Raw genomic sequence first — 22397 nt, forward strand, 5'->3', positions numbered from 1 at the left:
CTATTGCATTGGTCTACCTGTCTATTTTTGTGCCAATACCAAGCTGTTTTCAGGACTATAGCTCTGTAATAGAGCTTGAAGTCAGGGATGGTGATGCCTCCAGAAGTTCCTTTATTGTATAGGGATGTTTTGGCTATCCTGGGTCTCTTGTTTCTCCATATAAAGTTGAGAATTTTTCTTTCAAGGTCTGTAAAGAATTGTGCTGGGATTTTGATGGGGATTGCATTGAATCTGTAGATTTCTTTTGGCAAGATTGCCATTTTTACTATGTTGATCTTACCTATCCCAAAACATGGGAGATCCTTCCATTTTCTGGTATCTTCTTTAATTTCTTTCTTTAGAGACTCAAAATTGTTATGGTACAGGTCTTTCACATTTTTTGTGGCATTACGCCAAGGTTTTTTTTTTATGTTGTTTGTAGCAATTGTAAAACGTGATGTTTCTCTGATTTCTTTCTCCACCAATGTGTCATTGGTGTATAGTAGGGCTACAGATTTTTTGAGTTAATCTTTTATCCTGCCACTTTGCTGAAGGTGGTTATTAGCTGTAGGAGTTTCCTGGTAGAGTTTTTCAGTTCACTTATGTAAACTATCCTATCATCTGCAAATAGTGAAAGTTTGACTTCTTCCTTGCCAATTTGTATACCTTTGTTCTCCTTTGTTGTCTTATTGCTAGAGCTAGAACTGCAAGTACAATATTAAAGAGGTATGGAGAGAGAGGACAGCCTTGTCTTGTCCCTGATTTTAGAGGAATTGCATTGGGTTTCTTTCCATTTAATTTGATGTTGGCTGACAGCTTGCTGTATATTGTTTTCACCATGTTAAGATATGTTCCTGTTATCCCTGATCTCTCCAAGACCTTTATGATGAAGGTGGGTTAGATTTTGTCAAAAGCCTTTTTGCATCTAGTGAGATGATCATGTGTTTTTTTTCCTCAGTCTGTTATTATGGTGGATTACATTGATAGATTTTCATATTTTGAACCATCCTTGCACCCCTGGAATCAAGCCTACATTATCATGGTGTATGATTTCTCTGATGTGTTCTTGGATTCATTTTGCCAGTATTTTTGCATCAATGTTCATGGGGGATATTGTTTGTAGTTCTATTTCTTAGTTGTGCCTTTCTGTGTCTTGGGTATCAAGGTTATTGAAGCCTCATAAAAAGATTTTGGCAATGAACTTTCTGCTTCTTTTGTGTGGAATACTTTGAGCAGAATTGGTATTAGCTGTTTCTTGAATTTCCGGTACAATTATGAACTGAATCCATCTGGCCCTGGGCTGTATTTGGTTGGGAGACTTTTGATGACTGCTTCTATTTAATTAGTGGTTATAGGTCTATTCAAGTGACTTACTTTTCTTGATTTAATTTTGGTAAGTGATATCTATCCAGAATATTGTCCATTTCCTTTAGATTTTCAAATTTTGAGGAATACAGGTTTTCGAAGTATGACCTGATGAATCTCTAGATTTCCCCTGTGTCTGTTGTTATGTCCCTGTTTTCATTCCTAAATTTATTAATTTGCATGTTCACTCTCTGCTGTTTGGTAAGGTTATGTAAATGTATGCATATCTTGGTGGTTTTCTCAAAGAACCAACTCTTCATTATGTTGATTCTTTGTATTATTCTCCTAGTTTCCACTTTATTGATTTCAGCCCTCCATTTGATTATTTCCAGGCATCTGCTCCTCCGGGGTGTATTGGCTTCTTTGTGTTCTAGAGATTTCACTTGTACTGATAATTCTCTAGAGTGACTATTCTCGTGTTTCTTGATGTGGGCACTTAGCGCTATGAACTTTCCTCTTAGCCCCGCTTACTAAGTGTCCCATATGTTTGGGTATGTTGTGTGCACATTCTCATTGAAGTCTAGGAAATCAATAATTTTTATTTTTATTTCCTCCTTGACCCAGGAATTCTGCAATTGTGCATTTTTTTAATTTCCATGAGGTTGTATGTTTTCTGCAATGTGTGTTGTTGTTGAATTCTAACTTTAACGCATGGTGGTCTGTCCCGCGCGCTCTCTGTATTCCTCGCCAGCAAGAAATACACGCAGGACACTCGGATCCTTCTGCAGACAAGCTTTAATGCATTTTACCAGAGTGGAGACTGAACAGAGACTGAGCAGAGACATTGAACCAAGAAAACCATTCCTATATAAAGGCTGGCCAGCCGCCTGGGACGTGTTATCCTATGAATGGCTTTAGCTCCTCAGGCAAAAATGAGCCACGGGATAGGCAGAGATCAAAGGAATGGAAATTACCCAGCGCCTGTGAAGTAATTCACACCTTGGTGTCTTCAGGCAACATTATAATGCAGGAACCGGCTTCCTACAGTGGTCTGATAAGATACAGGGGGTTATTATAATTTTCTTGTACCTGTTGAGGTTTGCTATGTTGCCAAGTATGTGGTCAATTTTAGAGATGGTTCCATGTGGCGCCAAGAAGAAGTATATTGTTTTGTATTTGGATGGAATGTTCTATAGATATCTGTTAAGACCAGTTGGGCCATAACTTCTATGAGTTCCTTTGTTAAGGTTCTGTCTGGTGTTCCTGTCCAGTGGTGGGAGTGGGGTATTGAAATCTCCCAATATAAGTGTGTTGGTTTTATGTGTGAGTCTAGTTTTACTAATGTTTCTTTTATGAATGTTGAGGCCATTGTATTTGGGGCATAAATGTTCAGAATTGAGACTTCATCCTTATGGATTTCTCCTATGATGAGAAGGAAGTGACCTCCTTCATCTCTTTTGATTAATTTTAGTTTAAAGTCCAATTTTTTTGATATTAGGATTGCTACCCCAGCTTGTTTCTTGGGTCCATTTGATTGAAAAATCTTTTCCCAACATTTAATTCTTAGGTACTCTCTGTCTTTGAAGTTGAGATGTGTTTCTTGTATGCAGCAGAAGGATGGATTCTGTCTTCTTATCCATTCTGCTAACCTGGGTATTTTTATAGGCTAGTTAAGACCATTAATATTGAGGGATATTAATGACCATTGATTTTTCATTCTTATTTGTTTTGGATTTGTTGATGTTGGTGAAATTATGTGTGGTTTTTCACCTCTTTTTTCTTTTGGCTGTTTGAAAAGTGGGATTACCTATTGCCTATATTTTTCTGATTGTAGTTAATTCCTTGGGTTTTAGTTTTCCTTCCAGAAATTTCTTTAGGGCTGTATATGTGGCTATATTTTGTTTGAACCTGATTTTGTCATGGAATATTTTGGTTTCTCATCTATATTGACTGAAAGCTTTGCTGGGTAAGAAGTCTGGGCTGGCATCCATGGTCTCTTAGTATAGGTAGAATAACAACTATCCAGGGACTTCTGGCTTTCAGATTTTCCATGGAAAATTCAGGTGTAATTCTGATAGGTTTGCCTTTATACGTTACTTGACCTTTTTCCTTTGCTGCTCTTAATATTTTCTCTTTGTTTTGCATATTTGGATTGTTTGTCAAAAATCAGGTATTCATAGGTGTGTGGGTTGATATCAGGGTTTTCAATTCTATTCCATTGGTCTGCCTGTCTATTTTTGTGCCATTTTAGATTCCTCTATTGATAATTGTCTATTTAGTTTGGTACCCCATTTTTTTTAATTTGATTTTTTGGTGTTTTGGAGAACAGCTTCTTGAGTTCTTTGTTTATTTTGGAGATCAGCCCTTTGTCAGATGTGGGGTTGGTGAATATCTTTTCCCAGTCTGTGGGCTGTCATTTTGTCTTACTGACTATGTCCTTTGCCTCACAGAAGCTTCTCAGTTTCAGGAGGTCCCATTTATTAATTGTTGATCTCAGTGGCTGTGATACTAGTGTTATGTTCAGGAAGCAGTCTCCTGTACCAATTAATTCAAGGGTATTTCTCCACCAATGTGTCATCTGTATATAGTAGGGCTACAGATTTTTTTGAGTTAATCTTGTTTCTCCTGCCAATTTGCTGAAGGTGTTTATCAGCTGTAGGAGTTCCCTTGTTGAGTTTTTTGGGTCACTTATGTAGACTATCATATCATCTGCAAATAATGAGAGTTTGACTTCTTCCTTTCCAATTTTTATTCCCTTAATCTCCTTTTGTTGTCTTATTGCTCTAGCTAGAACTTCAAGGACAATATTGAAGAGGTATGGAGAGAGTGGACAGCCTTAACTTGTTCCTGATTTTAGAGGAATTGCATTGAGTTTCTTACCATTTAATTTGATGTTGGCTGTAGGCTTGCTCTATACTACTTTTATTATGTTGAGTTATGTTCCTGTTATCCCTGATTTCTCCAGGACCTTTATCATGAAGGGGAGTTGGATTTTTCAAAGGCTTTTTCAGCATCTAGTGAGATGATCAAGTGATTTTTTTCCTCAGTCTGTTCATATGGTGGATTACATTGATGGATTTCCATATGTTGATCCATTCTTGCATCCCTGGGATGAAGCCTACTTGATCAGGATGGATGATTTCTCTGATGTGTTCTTGTATTTGATTTGCCAATATTTTATTGAGAATTTTTACATCAATGTTCATGAGGGATATTGGTCTGTAGTTCTCTTTCTTGGTTGTGTCTTTGTGTGGCTTGGGTATCAAGGTTATTGTGGCCTCATAAAAAGAGTTTGGTAATGACCCTTCTGTGTCTATTGTGTGGAATAATTTGAGGAGAATTGGTATTAGCTGTACTATGAATTTCTTGTACAATTCTGCACTGATGCCATCTGGCCCTGGGCTTTTTTTTGGTTGGGAGACTTCTAATGACTGCTTCAATTTCATTACAGGTTATAGGTCTATTTAAATTGCTTATCTGTTCTTGATTTAATTTTGGTCAGTGAAATCTGTCCAGAAAATTGTCCATTTCCTTTAGATTTTCAAATTTTGAGGAATATAGGTTTTCAAAGTATGACATGATGAGTCTCTTGATTTCCTCTGTGTCTATTGTTATCCCACCTTTCATTCCTGATTTTATTTATTTGCATGTTCACACTTTGTTGTTTGGTAAGTTTGGATAAAGGTTTATCTCTTTTGTTGATTTTCTCGAGAACCAACTTTTTGTTATGTTGATTCTTTGTATTGTTCTCCTAGTTTCCATTTTATTGATTTCTGCCCTCAATTTGATTACTTCCTGGCATCTGCTCCTCTGGCGTGTATTGGCTTCTTTGTTTTCTAAAGCTTTCAGTTTTGGTGTTAATTCTCTAGTGTGATTATTCTCCTGTTTCTTCATGTGGGTATTTAGCACTATGAACTTTCCTCTTAGCACTGCTTTCAAAGTATCCCATAGGTTTGGATATGTTGTGTCCGCATTCTCATTGAATTCTAGGAAAACTTTATTTATTTATTTTTATTTCTTCCTGGACCCATGAATTGTGCAATTGGGTGTTACTTAATTTCCATGAGTTTGTAGGTTTTCTGTAGTTCCTGTTGTTGTTGAATTCTAATTTTAAAGCATGGTGGTCTGATAAGACACAGGGGGTTATTTCAAGTTTTTTGTTGAGGTTTGCTATGTTGCCAAGTATGTGGTCGATTTTAGAGTAGGTTCCATGTGGTGCTGAGAAGCAGGTAAACTGTTTTGTATTTGGGTGGAATATTCTATAAATATCTGTTAAGTCCAATTGCACCGTAACTTCTATTAGTTCTTTTGTTTCTTTGTTAAGTTTCTGTCTGGCGTTTCTGTCCAGTGGTGAGAGTGGGGTGTTGAAATCTCCCACTGTAAGTGTGTGCGGTTTTATGTGTGATTTGAGTTTTAGTAATGTTTCTTTTACAAATGTGGATGCCTTTGTATTTGGGGCATAAATGTTCAGAATTGAGAATTCATCCTGATGGATTTCTCCTGTGATGAGTAGGAAGTGACCTTCTTCATCTCTTTTGACAGATTTTAGTATAAAGTCCAATTTGTTGGATATTAGGATTGCTGCTCCTGCTTGTTTCTTGGGTCCATTGGATTGGAAGATCTTTTCCCAACCTTTAATTCTTAGGTACCGTCTGTCTTTCAAGTTGAGGTGAGTTTCTTGTATGCAGCAAAAGGAAGGATTCTGTCTTCGTATCCGTTCTGCTAATCTGTGTCTTTTTATAGTGGAGTTGAGACCATTAATGTTGATGGATATTAATGACCATTGATTATTGTTCATTCTTGTTTGTTTTTGATTTGGTGATGGTGGGGAGATTATATGTGGGAATCTGTCCCTTTTTCCTTTTGGCTGTTGTAAGTTGGATTATCTATTGCCTATGTTTTTCTGGTTGTAGTTAACTTCCTTCGGGTGCAGTTTTCCTTCCAATACTTTCTGTAGGGCTGGATTGGTGGATATGTATTGTTTGAATCTGGTTTTGTCATGGAATATCTTGTTTTCTCCATCTATAATGATTGAAAGCTTTGCTGGGTATAGTAGTCTGGGCTGGCATCCATGGTCTCTTAGTGTAGGTAGAATATTGATCCAGGACCTTCTGGCTTTCAGAGTTTCCATGGAAATGTCAGTTGTGATTCTTTTAGGTTTGCCTTTATATGTTACTTAACATTTTTCCTTTGCTGCTCTTAATATTTTCTCTTTTTTGTGTATATTTGGTGTTTTGATTATTATGTGGTGAGGAGACCTTTTTTTCTTTGTTCAGTCTATTTGATGCTCTGTAGGCTTCTTGTATTTTCATTAGTGTGTCTTTCTTTAGGCTGGGAAAGTTTTCTTCTATAATTTTGTTGAATATGTTTTTTGCACCTTTGAGTTGGATTTCTTCACCTTCTTCTATACCTATTGTTCTTAGGTTTGGTCTTTTCATGGTATCCCATATTTCCTGGATATTTTGTGATAGGGATTTATTGGACTTAAGATTTTCTTTGGTTGATGAATCTATTTCCACTAGTGTGACCTCAACTCCTGAGATTCTCTCTTCAATCTCTTGTATTCTGTTGGTTATGCTTACATCTGTAGTTCCTGATCATTTACCCAGCTTTTCTATTTCCAGCATTCCTTCAGATTTTGCTTTCTTTAATGTCTCTATTTAATTTTTTAGGTCTTGAACTGTTTCCTTGAGAGATTTGTTGATATCTTGTATTTTTTGGTTTCTATTTCTTTGAGGGATTTTCTCATGTCCTCTTTGAGGTCCTCTATCATTTTCATGAAGATGCTTTTAAGGTCATTCTCTTCTGGTTCATCTGCATTGTGATGTTCATGTGTTACTGGTGTATGATTCCTAGTCTCTGGTGGTGTCATATTGGGTTTTCTGTTGTTCGATGTGTTGTTACCTTGTCCTCTTCTCATCCTTTCTTCTGGTGGTTGTAGCAAGAGTTTCTTGTTCTCCTGGTGGGTGTGGGTCCAAGGTTCTCTTCTGGTAGATGTAGATGCAAACAGATCCAATAATCTGATGTCTGTCCTTTTCTCGTGGATGGAGGTGTCACTGTTACCCAGATGTTGGCTGCCTCTGGGTGATTGGTGGTTGGATCCTGCTGCCGAGCACGGTCTGGCATGCAGGACAATTGTGTCTTTACTCTTAATACAAAGTCATCATACAAAAAATCTATCCTAACCCAAAATATTTTAAGTCTCATTTTTCACAACCATATCTTTATGTTTTATATTCAATGTTTTCTCTAATTTACTGTTTCTTTCTATTTTTTTCTTAGCAAGAGGAGAACCTAAAATATATATATTGATTGCTGTACCAAATTAAGATTGCCTCTACATAGACATTTAACTATTAACCACGTTTTGTTATGAGACTTGTTTGTTTTGGTTTTCAGGCTATATCCCTTGTTGTACTGAAATTTGCTCTGTAGAACAGGCTGCCCTCAAAATCAGAAATCCACCTGTCTCTGCCTCTCAAGTGCTAGGATTAAAGGCATGTGCCACCACTTCCATTTTTTGTTACCAGTTGTGAGGTAATGATGGTATTTTACTACTTTTTAATTCACATCCACAATGGTCTCACAGATCCTGAGATAGAAGTTTACATTTCAGCAAGAGCTGTATACAGATTTTTGCTTCCTTCAAGGCAGCATGCCAGTCATGACACAGAGACTTTTTATTAATTATGAAATCTGTCCATGCATAGACTCATTACTAACTAGTTCTTATAACATAAATCAACCCATTTTTATTAACCTACATATTACAGCATGGCTTATTGCTTTTATCTATCATCCAGCATGTCTTGCTGACTCTGCATCTCCTAGCGACCCTTAACTTCTTCCCCAGGTCCTTTTGTGTCTGGCTGTTTCTCCTATGCATCCTGCCTAGATGATGCCCATTTAGCTGTTTAATAGGAAGGTGCTTTGGGAAAGACACATCTTCACAGTAAACAAAAAGATTATTCCACAACAAAGGGTTTCAAAAATATCTGTGACCTTGAATGGCAAAAATGTTTTGTAAACAAGACCCAGAAAGAGAGTGAATGGTTAAGTGATCCAGACATCTCTGAGTACATTTACTCTTTTTCATTTTTATGGATAAATTTATTTTCACTGAAACAGTTTAAATACCATGAATAACTTGAGGAATTTTTTCTCAATATATGTTCTCTCTTAGCTGTTCCCAAGTGCATAATGCCTTTTTCCTGGGATGATTTAACTTCTCACTCTCAGAGATTTAGGAGAGTGGCTTTAAAGCAAACTTTCTGACAAATATGCTTATGTTCATGGTGGTAAAGCCACATCTCATCTCCAGATTCAAATTTTTAATGAAATAAAACCACATGTGACAAATTATGCAAAAAATAGTTGGATTCCCCTAAGTCAGAAATTAGTGATTTACATGTCCACAAGGAGTTCATGTGTGTCTGAAGTTGGAGCACTCAACTTGAAAAATCTCACAAATGTATTCTTTTCTTTATATAGACAACAAATTGAGCCCAGTATATTGGTCCATGCTTTTAAACTTAGCACTTGAGAGGCAGAGGCAGGTAGGTTTCTGTGTGATTGATTTCAAATACATCTTCTTAGTGGCTCAGAAAAGTCAGAGCTACATAGTAAAATCCTGTCTCAGAAAAAAGAAAAGAAAAGAAAAGAAAGGAGATAAAAGAAGAGTGTCCAGGCTAGTTGGGACACAAAGAAAAGCAGACCACAGATAGAAAAACTATTATATCTTTTTCAAGGAAAGCTATCTTTGAGTCCTGTTGCCATGTGAAACAGGCTGTCCTAGGTAGGATCTCATCTTGACATTATGGCTCACTTCTGGAGAAGGGGATAAAATTACATAATTTTGGGTTCTGGGAACTGTTGGAAAGAGGAACTTAGTAGCAGAAATGAGAAGGGTGAAAATGAGCTTAGGGTTATTTGAAGGGAGCGACATAAAATCCTTTTCATCTTATGAAGTTATCTAAAACAGTTTAGATGTTAAAATCATAAGTTCTTAATTTGTGGCGCAGTGACCTTTGTCTAATATGTATTGAGGTCTCATTTGAATTTAGACCTGAAAAACTATGGTGTTAGGTGTTCCCCCACTTGGAGATCTTTTTGATTAACCTAGCCTAGAGATGCAGGCTGAGGATGTGTAATTTGGAAAACACAAGTAGTGAATAGAGGAAAAAAACAGCATTTTTCCTTATTTTAGTGAAAATGCCTTGAGTTTCTCACAATTTGGGCTGATGTTGGCTGTGGACTTGCTGTTCATTGCCTTATTGTACTGAGATACGTCACTTGTTTTCCATTTTATTCCTAGTGTCTCCAAGACTTTTAGCATGAATGGATGTTGAATAGTGTTAAAGGTCATTTCTTTATCTAATGAGATGATCATGTGGTTTTTGTTTTCCATTATATCGATGGGGTGGATTACCTTTATGGATTTAAGTATGTTAAGCCATTCCTTCATCTTTGGGATGAAGTACCCTTCCTACCATTCAGACATGTTTAGTCAATCAGAAACCCAAGTGATGCCTCCAGATGGTTGGACATGACCCCCAACTTTGAACTTTCTTCTATGTCTATCATGGTTTCATAATTGTGTTTTCCAAATTACACATCCTCAGCCTGCATCTCTAGGTATCTTGTTACAAATGATAAATACTTTCATAAAACTTGCAGTAAACAAAATCAACAAACAAATTTTAAAATCCTTTTAATATATTAGTGCCAAATTGAGAAAGAAATCAGGGACAGGAGACATTTCACAAGAGTCTCATACGTATTTTCTGCTGGTCTGTCAGCAGTTTGTTGCTGGAAACAGTTAGATGATCAGAAACCAATGAATTAATAATGAAAATGTTTTAAATTTACAAAATGGAATATTACTCAGCTTTTAAAAATGAAATTATGAATTTCACATGTAAAATTATTGAGCAAGAAAAAATTAACCTCGGTGATTATACAGATACAGAAAGACAAATATGGTATGTATTCACTTAAAATTTATATAATCTGGTAAATCAGATAAGCAACAATGAAATCTATATAATCTCTATAGAATCACCAAATAATGGGGAGACAAAAGGCCTCAACTAGACAAGATCACTTTTATGGTCATGCCAGCTTAGTGTTAAGTAGAATTAACTAGTATTCATTTTATTTCAGGGAGGTCACTGCAGCATAGGCAGACCATGTCATGGAACTTAGTATCTCTCAGTTAGTAAAGGATACTGTGTGGGCCAGAACAATAGCAATATAGATGGAAATGTTAATGTGGAAGTGGGGACATGAAATAGGGTCCCATCATGTCAAGACCTTAACTAAGAAAAGCTATTGACTGCTGGGAGAAGGAAAATTAGGCATTTGTAGGGATGAGCACCCTCATGGATGTCTTATGCAAAGGGCTTGTCCTTGAATATATATGTATATATGCATGTGTGAAAATCTGTCAATTCATGTGTGTGTAAGAAATACAATAAAAGAAAAGGAGGCTGTTAACTTCATTATGGATGGAACATGTGAGAAATTCCAAGGAGGGTGATGTGAGATGCTAGAAGAAAGTGAGGAGAGAAGTTCCATAAATCTATTTCAAATGAAAACATAAAAAATAGCCACTTTCATTTCAAATACACATCACCCATTAGATTCTCATGCTTTAATTCAATCTGCAGGTAAACCAAAGGCAAGTTTATCCAATATGTTAAGTACCCCAAATAATTGTCTGCACCTAAAATCTTAAACAAAGAAAATAACATATTGGTAAATAAAATGCAAGATGTTATGGGGGGTAAAAATTGATCTTTCTACAGGTAAATATGTATTTTCACTTAGGAATGGCTACAGGATTTACAAAAACAACCTCCCTGTGACTGAGGGAGGTTAAGTCATCAAAAGAGTTAGTTTAAATGCATATGGTAGTTAAATGTGCTTTTACAATTCAATTAATAACTTATAATTGGTGAGCATAACTTTCAAAACATAAAATACCTGGCTCTCAACAGGTAAAAGAAGAAATGTCAATTGGTGCATTCAGTTGTTATGTTAATGTGAATGTCAATATTTGCTTAAGCTAGTGTTATAATATCTAAGTCAGGAAATACGGCTAATGGTTGAGAGCACTGCCTGATCCTGCAAAGGATGCTAGGTCAGCTACCAGCTCCCATCTGTCACTTAAGAATATCCTGAAACTCCAGCTCCAGAGCTCTGGCACTCACAGGAAATATATATACAAAGAAACATGCAAACACACACACACACACACACACACACACACACACACACACACACACACACACACACACTTATATATAGCAGGGAGTATGCTACAAGATTGGATTTCCTAGGAAGGTCAGAAACTACACCCATAAAGTCTAACCACTCGACTGCCCAAACCAGGATGACAGGAATAGACATGCAACAGAGTATAGGGAAAGCCCAGTCTGCCTCAACCCTACACAAAGAACAACAGGCATCTAAGTAATGCTGAGAGTAAAAGAATCAGCCCTTTCCAACTGGTTATCTGATAACAAATGGTCAGCCCTGAAAACATGCATGCAATTAACATACTGCAGACTGAGCAGTCTGTATTTATAAATATATATACATTAACACACACACACACATATATCTATATATATATCACATATATTTGCATACATATCTATTTTTCATATATATATATATATATATATATATATATATATATATATATATGTAACACCATTTAATGCAAAAAGCCCATGAATTAGAAAGAAAATAAGGAAGGGTATATGGGAGGGCTTTAAGGGAGAAATGGTAGGGAAATACATTGAAATTATATTAAATTCATCTAAAAATCAACTGTTAAAATATACATCGAAAATAGAAATGCCTTGCATGACACAGGTCTCTGTATGTTTGTTGTCAGCCTGGTCTACATACTGAGGCATTGGCTCAATATTTACATGAATAAATAAATGAAATAATAAGTAATAACAATCTAGAGGATAAATTATTAAAAGCAAACTTCTCTTGGTAGACCCTGTCTTTTCTGCTTCCAAAAACAATTTTCTTTATACTTGCAAAGATGCTGAGCATAAGAAATTGGCAGGATACTACCTTGATTCTCTCAGGAAGGGCATAGATCCTGTTCATGGTCTTTGTCCTTCCTGGATCCAGGTCTCAGAACTTTCAGCCCACAAAGTCATTTTTGGTCCTTGTTCTCAACAGGGGATAAAATTACTTATATACACAGGTGGATGATGTCAAAAATGTCAATGACTTTTAAACAAAAATCCTTTAAAAAATTAAATGCAAACAGCTACTGAACATTATTTCCACAAATTTAATGACAACATTTAAACTGGGAGCTCTCAGGATTAGGAAATAAGTTTAGAACTATGAGGAGCTTGTACCCAATAAATCAAGTGACTTTTGAGGTGATGAGGAATAATGTGGGGAAATTACCAATACGGAGTCAGGTAGAAATACAAGAGATTTTAATAGGGAAAAGCCTTACTCACAGAGCGACCTAGCCAGCCGGTGTGGCAGCAGTCTGTACAGCAAGCCGAAAAATGAAACCAAAACGAAAACTGAAAGTGCCCAGCCACCTGACAGCCTCTCACTCTACCTCAACCTGACCACCCCCTAAGCAGGTGTGGCTACAGCTTCCCCTACAAAGGAAGATCAGGAAGAGAGGTCTATACTCAGTTCTCTATAATCTATATCTATAATCTATAGTCTATTATATCTATATAATTATATCTATATAATCTATAGTCTATAATCAGAGCCCAGATTCCTGCTTCATGAGGTCTGTGCGACAGCTCAAACTGAGCCTCTCCCAGGCCTATCATTCTCTCTCCAGTTCCAGGGAGAGGGTTGTCTCATTTACATCTACCCCTCTTCCTGTGTGTCAGTCCTACACATTACAGCTCATATCTGGTCTTCAAATCTTGATGTGATAAGAGGATAAATTTGGTGAGCATGATCACTCCAAAATAATCATTACAAAAAGAAGCATTTGCATTCTTTTCCCCAGTGGCTGGGAATCTAAAACATTTAGAGAGAACAGATGAATACCAAGTTTTTAGCACCTGATAGAAAGTCCAGAGTTGGTTTCAGATTCCCTTACCTCCTCTTTATCACCAGGTAATTTTGAGGTTGAACTGGGTTAAGAAAGAAAGGAACTTCCAGAGGCATCGCTATCCCTGACTCCAAGGTCTATTATAGAGCCATAGTCCTGAAAACAGCTTGGTATTGCCACAAATTGATCAATGGAATAGAATTGAATACCCTGGTATTAACCCACACACCTATGAACACCTGATTTTTGACAAGGAAGCTAAAGTTATACAATAGAAAACAGAAAGCATTTTCAACAAATGGTGTTGGCATAACTGGATTCAGACATGTAGAAGATTGCAGATAGATCCATATCTATCGCCATGCACAAAACTTAAGTCAAATTGGATCAAAGACTTCAACATAAATCCAGTCACACTGAAACTCTTAGAAGAGAATGTAGATGGTTCCCTGAAACAAATTGGTATAGGAGACCACTTCTTGAACATAACAATAGTAGCACAGACACTGAGATCGACAATTAATAAATGGGACCCCCTGAAACTGAGAAGCTTCTGTAAGGCAAAGGACACAGTCAGCAAAACAAAATGCTAGCCCACAGAATAGGAAAAGATATTCACCAACCCCACATCTGCAGAGGGCTGATCACCAAAATATACAATAAACTAAAGAAGCTAGCCACCAAAATACCAAACAATGCAATTAAAAAGTGGAGTGCAGAACTAAATACAGAATTCTCAACATAGGAGTCTAAAATGGCTGAAAGACACTGAGAAAGTCCTCAACATCCTTAGCCATCAGGGAAATGCAGCTCAAAACCACTCTGAGATACCATCTTACTCCTATCAGAATGCCTAAAATCAATAACACCAATGACAGTCTATGCTGTAGAGGATGTGGAGAAAGAGGAACACTCCTCCATTGCTGGTGGGAATGCAAACTTGTACAACTACTTTAGAAATCAGTATGGTGGTTTCTCAGGAAAATGGAAATCAGTCTAACTCAAGATCCAACAATTCCTCTTTTTGGCATATACCCAAAGAATACACATTCATACAATAAGGACATATGTTCAACTATGTTCATAGCAGCATTATTTGTAATACCCTGAACATGGAAACAACCTAGATAACCCTCAACTGAAAAATGGATACAGAAAATGTGGTACATTTACACATTGGAGTACTACTCAACAGAAAAAAAAAACAATGGAATCTTGAAACTTGCAGGCAAATGGATAGAACTAGAAGAAACCATCCTGACTGAGGTAACCCAGTCACTAAAAGATAAACATGATCCATACTCACTCATATCTGATTTTTAGACATAGAGCAAGCAAATGATTAGCAGTCTACAATCCACATTGCCAGAGGAGCTAGAAAACAAGGAGGACCTCAAGAAAAGATTGCGTAGTCCTTCAAAGAAGCAGAAGGAAGGAACAAGAACCCCTGAACAAAGTGGGAGCATGGGGAGGTGGAGAGGAAGGAAATGGGAGGGGAAGAAGGGGAAGGGAGAGGAGAACAAGAGGACTGAGACAGGGGAGGAATAGAGGAGGGCAAGAAAGTAGATGCCTTGATAGAGGGAGACAGTACAGGTATAGAGAGAGGTCTGGCACAGGGAAAATATTAGGGAATACACAGTGATGACCCCCAACTAAGAATCCAAGCAGTGGTGGAGAAGATGCCATTGATGCCCTTCCCCTATAATGAGATTGGCGTCTATCTTGGTTACCATTCCTAGAGCCTTCATCCAGGAGCTGTTCGAAAAAGAAACAGGCACCCACAGCTAAGCCCTGAACTGTACTCCTGGAATCCAGTTGTGGAGACGGAGGAGGGATAAGCAAATGAGCCAAGACAATGCTACAGAAACCTGCAGAAACACTTGACCTGACATAGCCAGAGCATGGAGACCCTAGTCATAAATCTGGGGAAACAGCATTTGAGTGAACCAAGCCCTCTGAATGTGGGTGCAAACTAGGAGGCCAAGACAGTCTATGGGACCTCTAACAGTGGAGCTTGTCTTTAACCTTAGAACACAAATGTAATTTGGGAGCCCATTCCCTATGTAGGGATATTATTGCAGCCCAGATACAGCAAGGAGGGCCTAGGCCCTCCCCCAAATGATTTGACAGACTTTGAAGGTTCCTGGTGGAGGGCCTCACTATCCCTGGGGATGAGTTGGGGGATGAGTTGGGGAACAGGTTGGGTGGGTGGTGGGCAACATGGGAGGATGAGAGGGAGAGGAAATGGGGGGATGCATATATAAATATTAGTAGTAATTAAAGAATTTTTAAAAAAGAAAGTGGAAGTGATGTGTTGAGGAAGACAGGACAGAGTTCATTTGGATAGCACATAATGCATCTGTTATGGGAAAGCCTATTTAAAGAACAAAGACTGCTACTGTTCATGATCAATGGTGTATGTTATGATGACCTAGTGCCTCTTTCATGATACTTCATGGATATAGACTGTTATAGTATAAAGTGCCTTTCTCACTTTGGTGTGGTCTGTGCCTCTTGTATGTCCTAGCTTCAGTTATTGCCTTTTCCCCTCAAAAACTTACTGTATGACATCAGACACAACCAACAGATTTAATACTGATCATCCTCTTTTTCTTTCTCCCCTTCCCTCCCCCATCTTTTTCAGTTGTTCATCCCTCCCCAATTTGTCTTTCCACTCTCTTTCCCTCTCACCTTCTCCTCCAATCTCCTTCTCCATCCTAAATTCATATTGAAGCTTGAGGACAATTTTATCCAACCTTAAAAGAAAATAATTGAGAATTGAAAGAAGACGGAGCATAAATCTTGGCAGTTACCTAGATGGGGAGAATAAAGATGGGAAAGAAAACAAGTCATGCTGTTTGAGATCAGACAGCGTCCATCTCAGTTGCATGGTAGATGTTGTGGCTGGAATGAAGATGTTCCCTATAGGTCCTGGCATTTTACCTCTTGGTCACGTTAGTGGTGATGATTGAAAAGGTTTAGGTTGTGTGACACTGAAGGATTACTAAGTCACTGGGGGTGAGCTTTGAACTTTCAAGGTCCCGCAAAATAGCCCTCTTGACATTTGAGACGTGAGTCCCAAGCTTCTGATCCTGTTGCCTGCCTGTGACTTTCCCAGCATCATGGATTCTTATTCCTGCAGAACCATAATCCCCCTATAAACTTTCCCTTCTATGATTTGCCTTTGTCATGGAATTTTAACAATGCAATTCAACAGTAACTAATTCATTGGACAATCAGCCACTTGATAGGGTAGAAAGCGCTGGGTGAGTAGTGAAGAAGCACAAAGTTTGAGAGGAAGGCCAGTTTTGAGCTCTGGTCACCACTTAAAGACAGAAACAATAAGAGAGTAAAAGAAAAAAATATGATATTCTAAGTAAGACTGAGAAAGTTGGGCAAACCCATCAGAACCTCCTATCAACCAATAGGACCTGCTGGTTCTGGTCTGTGATCTAACAGAACCTCTTATCAGCCCATAGGGCTTGATGTGGGATTGTGCTAAACAAGCTAGGTTTCAGACGCTTCTCCAGAAACAACTGTAATTCTGGCCTTTTCACTATAATTATATACAAAATATTTATACCCTAATACTCTCAGAATAAAGATACCTTTATATGAGTTTTGTGTAATTTGATTTGTTTGTTTGTTTGTTTGTTGTTTCTGTCTTCCATGCATGGTGTCTTGTAATTTCATTGCTTATTTTATGTCTAATGTGATATTTCAATGATATGCTCAGTGTGGACAAAAAGAGCCCTCAAAGGTCATGTGTAAAAATTTTGAGAGTCTAAATGGCACGATGGTCATTTTATACTTCCTTCAAAATCTCTGGGAAGGCTTACTAAGTAAAGAGCAGGTGACAGGAGTAACATGGGGAATTTTATGTGCATTCAAGGACAATGCTCAACCATTGTGACTGTTTCTATTATTTTATCATGAGTAAATAGGGCCCTACCACACTGCCTCATAAATGTTCTTACACAATGCTTCTTGCCAATTTGGAAGAGTTACAAAAATCACTTTGAGCTTGAAACAAGAAAGCCTTCTTACAAAGAATAGACATTCCTATAAACTTTGGTGAGCAACAATGAGAACTTTAGATCTACTGATCTAACTTGAAAGGAGAATAATCTCACCTCCTTAGCTGTATACACTAGATTTGATTTTACACATTCATCATTATGACACAGCAGTGCACTCTATTCAATCAGTGCCTTTTTCCTCTTTCCTCAAAAGTTCAGGATAAATTCATAGACCTACAATATATACCCTTGACTAATAAACAGAAAAAAATCCTGTCAAAGTGGTTCTTTATCCTGTCTGGTACTGTGACCCTTGAGCCCCAAATAAACACACAAAGATTTATATCAATTATGAAACTGTTGAACAATGACTAGGACTTCTTATTTGCTATCTCTATCTGAAATATTAACCCATTTCCATTAATCTAAGTATTTCCATGTGTTCGTATCTTACCAGAGAATGGTCTGGCCCTCTAACTCCTTTGGCTGGATACATGGCAAATGCCACTCCCAGAATTCTCCTCATCTCCTAATCCTGCCTATCTCCCTGCTTCTATTGGTAAAAAGTGTTTTATTTATCAATCAACGAGAGAAACATATACACTGAAGACATCCCCCTTATCATCTCCAATACAATGTTTCTCTGTATTGGAGGTTGTCCTGGAACAGGCTCTGTAGACCAGGCTGACCTTGAACTCACAAAGAACCACCTGCCTCTGCCTCTCGAGTGGTGGGAGTAAAGGCATGAGCCACCAATACCCGGCTTTAAGAAAATATTCTTTCATTTACCCTATATTTGTGTGTCTGAAGTTTTATATAAAACTTATCTTTTATCATAATTAAGGAAAACTATAACCAAATAACTATCTGTCTTCAACTCCACCAAAGATCTCAGAAGGATAACTTATAAACTCTAGAATTGAAAGAGACATCTCACTGCCTGGTCAGTCACCCAAAGTTCCTCTGTAACGTTGGAGCATCCATCTTCAACCCATAGGCCACAGTGTTCTGACAGACTTCTCAGTGAAGCAGGAAATTTGAAAGTGTCCCACCTCCACTGGTAGTTTGTCAGTGGTTTTTCTCAGTGTCCTGCTGAATGTCTGGCAGACTCTTTCATGAAGCAGGAATCCTGAAGGACTGTTCCATCTAGTTCAGTCATTTTCCTTTGGGTCCTGTATGTCTAGTTTGGACAGCATACAGTCAAACAGTACAGGCAAGACTGTTTTCTTGCCCAAATGGCTAGTCTCGCCTTATTGAAAGAAAACTCCATATCAAGATTTGTTGATGCCCATCTTCCTCTCTAATGTAATTGGTCTTGCCAGGAGCAATTGTGTCTCATAATCATGAAAAACCCTAAACCAATTAAAATGCTGGATTGTGTAGGTCTTTGAAAGGTTTGAAGAATATCTATCCATTTGAAATATATCTCTATGTATCTAGAAAATCTAACTAACCTAACTATAAATTTTTACTATTATAGGTGGTTACATATAATCTGTACTTTATTATACATTGCATTTTAAATGAATGGTATAAATACAAGAGGAGAAATATATATATCATCAAATTGACCCAAAATTTGTGTCAATAAACCAAAATCCATGTCAATGTAAAGTATTCATTTCTATAACATATTTCCCCTTTTTCCTTTAAAAAGAGATTGACTGTGTTCACTAATCATTTATAACCAACCACATTTAAATGGAAAAAAACATTTATAAACAATATTTGGGAATAGTGGTGTCATTCTCTCCAAACTGCTTTCTACTGTTTGGGAGCGTGGTCAATACCATGGGGAACCCAAGAAAACCCAGAAACCTGACCAAATCTTGGTTGTAGCAGTCTGAGGCTGCATTGGTTCAGCTGTTTGGGATGCTGGATCACCTGGGCTACTGCTTCAGGGGGGCTTTCTTGATCAAGAAGGAATGCACAGTTTTTCATTTTCTGGGAAAACAAAAATAAAGCTTCTTTTCCAAAGTAACATATCCTTAGACTTAAATTTAAAAGTCAAATCATTTTAAAAATATATGTTGGATTAATCCAGCAGCATATATATTCAAATCAGCTGTTTCTCTTTCCTCAGCAATAAAATTTTCAAAGATAACACAATAACATACAGTATCCAGACTCTCTGTGTATGTTCCATCTTTATGTGGCTTTTTTTGGGGGGGGCTATATCTTTTCCTTTTATTTTTTTCATTTTCTGAGACAAGGTTTCTCTGTGTACTGTTACCTGTCCTGGAATTCACTCTGTATACCAAGCTGGCCTTGGAATTAAACAAATTCGACAGCCTCTGCCTCCCAAGTGCTTCGATTAAAGGCAAGGGCCATCACTGCCTAGCAACTCTATTTCTTTCTGTATTTCTTTTTTTAAACCACCATATCCTTTTTCTTTTCTCTTCCAAGCCCACATATATTTTTAAACACACTGTAAACCCTTTAGGGGTTTTTCTTCATCTGAATCTGTCTTTATTGTAAATCTTTATCTTTTTCTGGCCATGAGTCTTTTATCTGTCAAACAACATTGCTAAAAGAGCTGTGCCCTTTTTGCCACTTACGCTGAGCCAGGAAGCCTCCCTTAAAGGAGCTGCTCACCTCTGGTTATCTCCAGAAAATGCTGCTACCAAGAATCTGTGCTTGCCTCTGTTCTTTTGTTTTTAGAAGTTTTTGTCAAATTTTACATGGAAATTTGTTCAAACCATGTCTGGGCAACATTTTGTTACAGGATTTCCTACCCAGTGCTACAGGCAGCTATCTCCCTGCTTCTATTGGCCACAGGGGTTTATTCATCAACCAATGAGAGAAACATATACATAGAAGGACATCCTCCCACCCCATCAAAATCCAATGAGTATGGTAGCTAAGAACTTCAGATGTTGCTTTTCAAAATCATAGGCTGGCCTTGGTAGCAAGAGAGCAAAAAGAGTTTCTGACATGCTTCCTCATTTATCTAGTTTACTGTGTTCACCCAAATTGTCCAGCAATGTTATAATCTGCACCACAGAAATAGGTAGCATCATCTTCAGACTGGACATTGGAGATGCTTAAGTAGCGATGAGCCCCAGAGCTGGAGCCAGAGAAGCGATCGGGGATCCCATCTCCTTTGCTGTGGCTTCCATCACTCTTAAGATACATCACATACTTGGGAGCCTTGTCTGGATGTTGCTGGTACCAATAAATGGTATAGCTGCTGTGCTCACTACTCAGGGTGCAGGTGAGTTTGACTGAGCTTCTTAGGGAGGCAGAAGCAGAGGGTGACTGAGTCAACACAGGTTGAGAGAAAGACCCTGGAAACAGAGAAACACATTATGTCCCAGGGTTAAAGGAGAAGGCAGAATGTATCTCGCTGCCATATTATGTCCTAACTAGTATGAGGGTGCAGATGCTTTCTGACCTGTGCAATGAAGGAGGAAGAGGAGGAGAGGAGTCCAGGCCATGGTGCAGACACAACTGAATTCTGCTGAGACAGACATTGTGTGGCTCTCTCTTATCCTTTAGCAATTTTCAGAGAACTGACAGGGCCCATCATGCAAATTTGTCTCGGTCAACCAAATCTGTTCATATGTGTTTGAGCCACCAAAATCTGGGTGTCACTTCCTGCCTGAGGCTTCCCAAGGGACCACAGTGGCCCCAGATGCTGTTCCTGTTGAATCCTGAGCAGACACAAACAGATGTTTGTTTTCTCAGTTGAGAGTCTCCAGATTCTTCAGTGGCACCTATGGACTCCCACTGAGCAGGTTCAGGTCTGTCATGTCTGTTTCAAGGAGACTTTTCTGAGGTTTGTGACTACAAAGCACTCTCTGATCAGTCAGAAGAATTTGCCTCCTCTGAGGCTGGTTTTCCATCATCCCTATTGTTTTGTTTGCTTCTCCTCAAGGGGAACTCATTGAGGTTCCTTCCCTGTGGGTCACAACAACAGCAGGACAGAGGTCACATATCAGATATCCTGAAGATCAGTTATTTACATTATGATACATAACAATGGCAAAATTACAGTTATGGAGCAGCAATGAATAATATTATGGTTTGCAGACACCACCATGAGGAACTGTATTAAGGCTGTCTCAGCTTTATTATGTTTAAGAGCCAATGTTGCTAGACTTTAATGTATAAAAATCTCTTTATTCATGTGCTTTCCTGACTAAAGCCAAAGACAGAGAAATTACTCCATGAACCCCTTCCTGGAATGCTCAAGAAGCCAGGCTCCTCTTTTTCTCCCACCCTTCCTTTCTCTTTCACTCCTCCCCTCCCTTAATCTTTCCCCCTCTCTTTGGTTCTTCAGAAGATTGACCCATAGAGTCACACTGGTGAGTATTGGCATCTATATTATGCTGCATGAGTTTCTTGATGCATTAGAAATAATGAATTTTGGAAAATCACATGGCAAAATAAAACAGAACTATAGAAAAAATGTACTAACTGGATGAAGACAAAACACAGTGGGCCTGTAATTGTCCTTAAGGATTAGAGGGTATTCACGAAGAATGAGTATTTATGGTGGTTTCCAAAAACACTCTTGGAAACCTGCCTATTACTTATCTAATATAAAGAGTTGTATTTAACTGACAGGGGTTTAGGCGGATGGATGATCAGAAAAGGCAACACCTCTACATTTGAGGCAAGAATTAATGAATCATGATAGAAGAAGTCATTGGGGAATTGGGCATGAGCAAGACGAATGTCAAGGACACATGGCTTTGCTTATATATTATTTAAGTTATGCAGAGTGGAAGAAACTGTTTACCTGGGTTGTCTTTTTCAAACTCCTTTCATCCAGGCTCAGGGTCTATGCAGCTAAGGTGGTAGAAAGACTTTAAGAGCTATATTGCTAAATGACTCCAAGGAAACAGCATCTTCCAGACATAACAGGGATGATTCACATGTGAACTCATAGAGACTGGCACAGCATGCACAAGACCAGCACAGATTCAAACCAGACAAAATGTCAGTACTGAGAAATAGAATTGGACAAAGAGTGATACACTTGGTTATGAATTTATTTGTAATAGATAACTTCTAGAAAAGAGAAAATC

General features: G+C 38.0%; 1 gene segment (V, D, J or C); it reads right to left on the reverse strand.

Moving 5' to 3' along the window:
* Positions 1–20328: 20328 nt before the first annotated feature.
* Positions 20329–20801, reverse strand: LOC113839471. The segment is given in 2 exon segments: positions 20329–20651; positions 20759–20801. Coding segments are annotated over 2 exon segments (366 nt in total).
* Between the last annotated feature and the right edge of the window lie 1596 nt (positions 20802–22397).

This window comes from Cricetulus griseus, chromosome 4, assembly GCF_003668045.3.
Source record: "Cricetulus griseus strain 17A/GY chromosome 4, alternate assembly CriGri-PICRH-1.0, whole genome shotgun sequence".
Classification (NCBI taxonomy): Eukaryota; Metazoa; Chordata; class Mammalia; order Rodentia; family Cricetidae; genus Cricetulus; species Cricetulus griseus.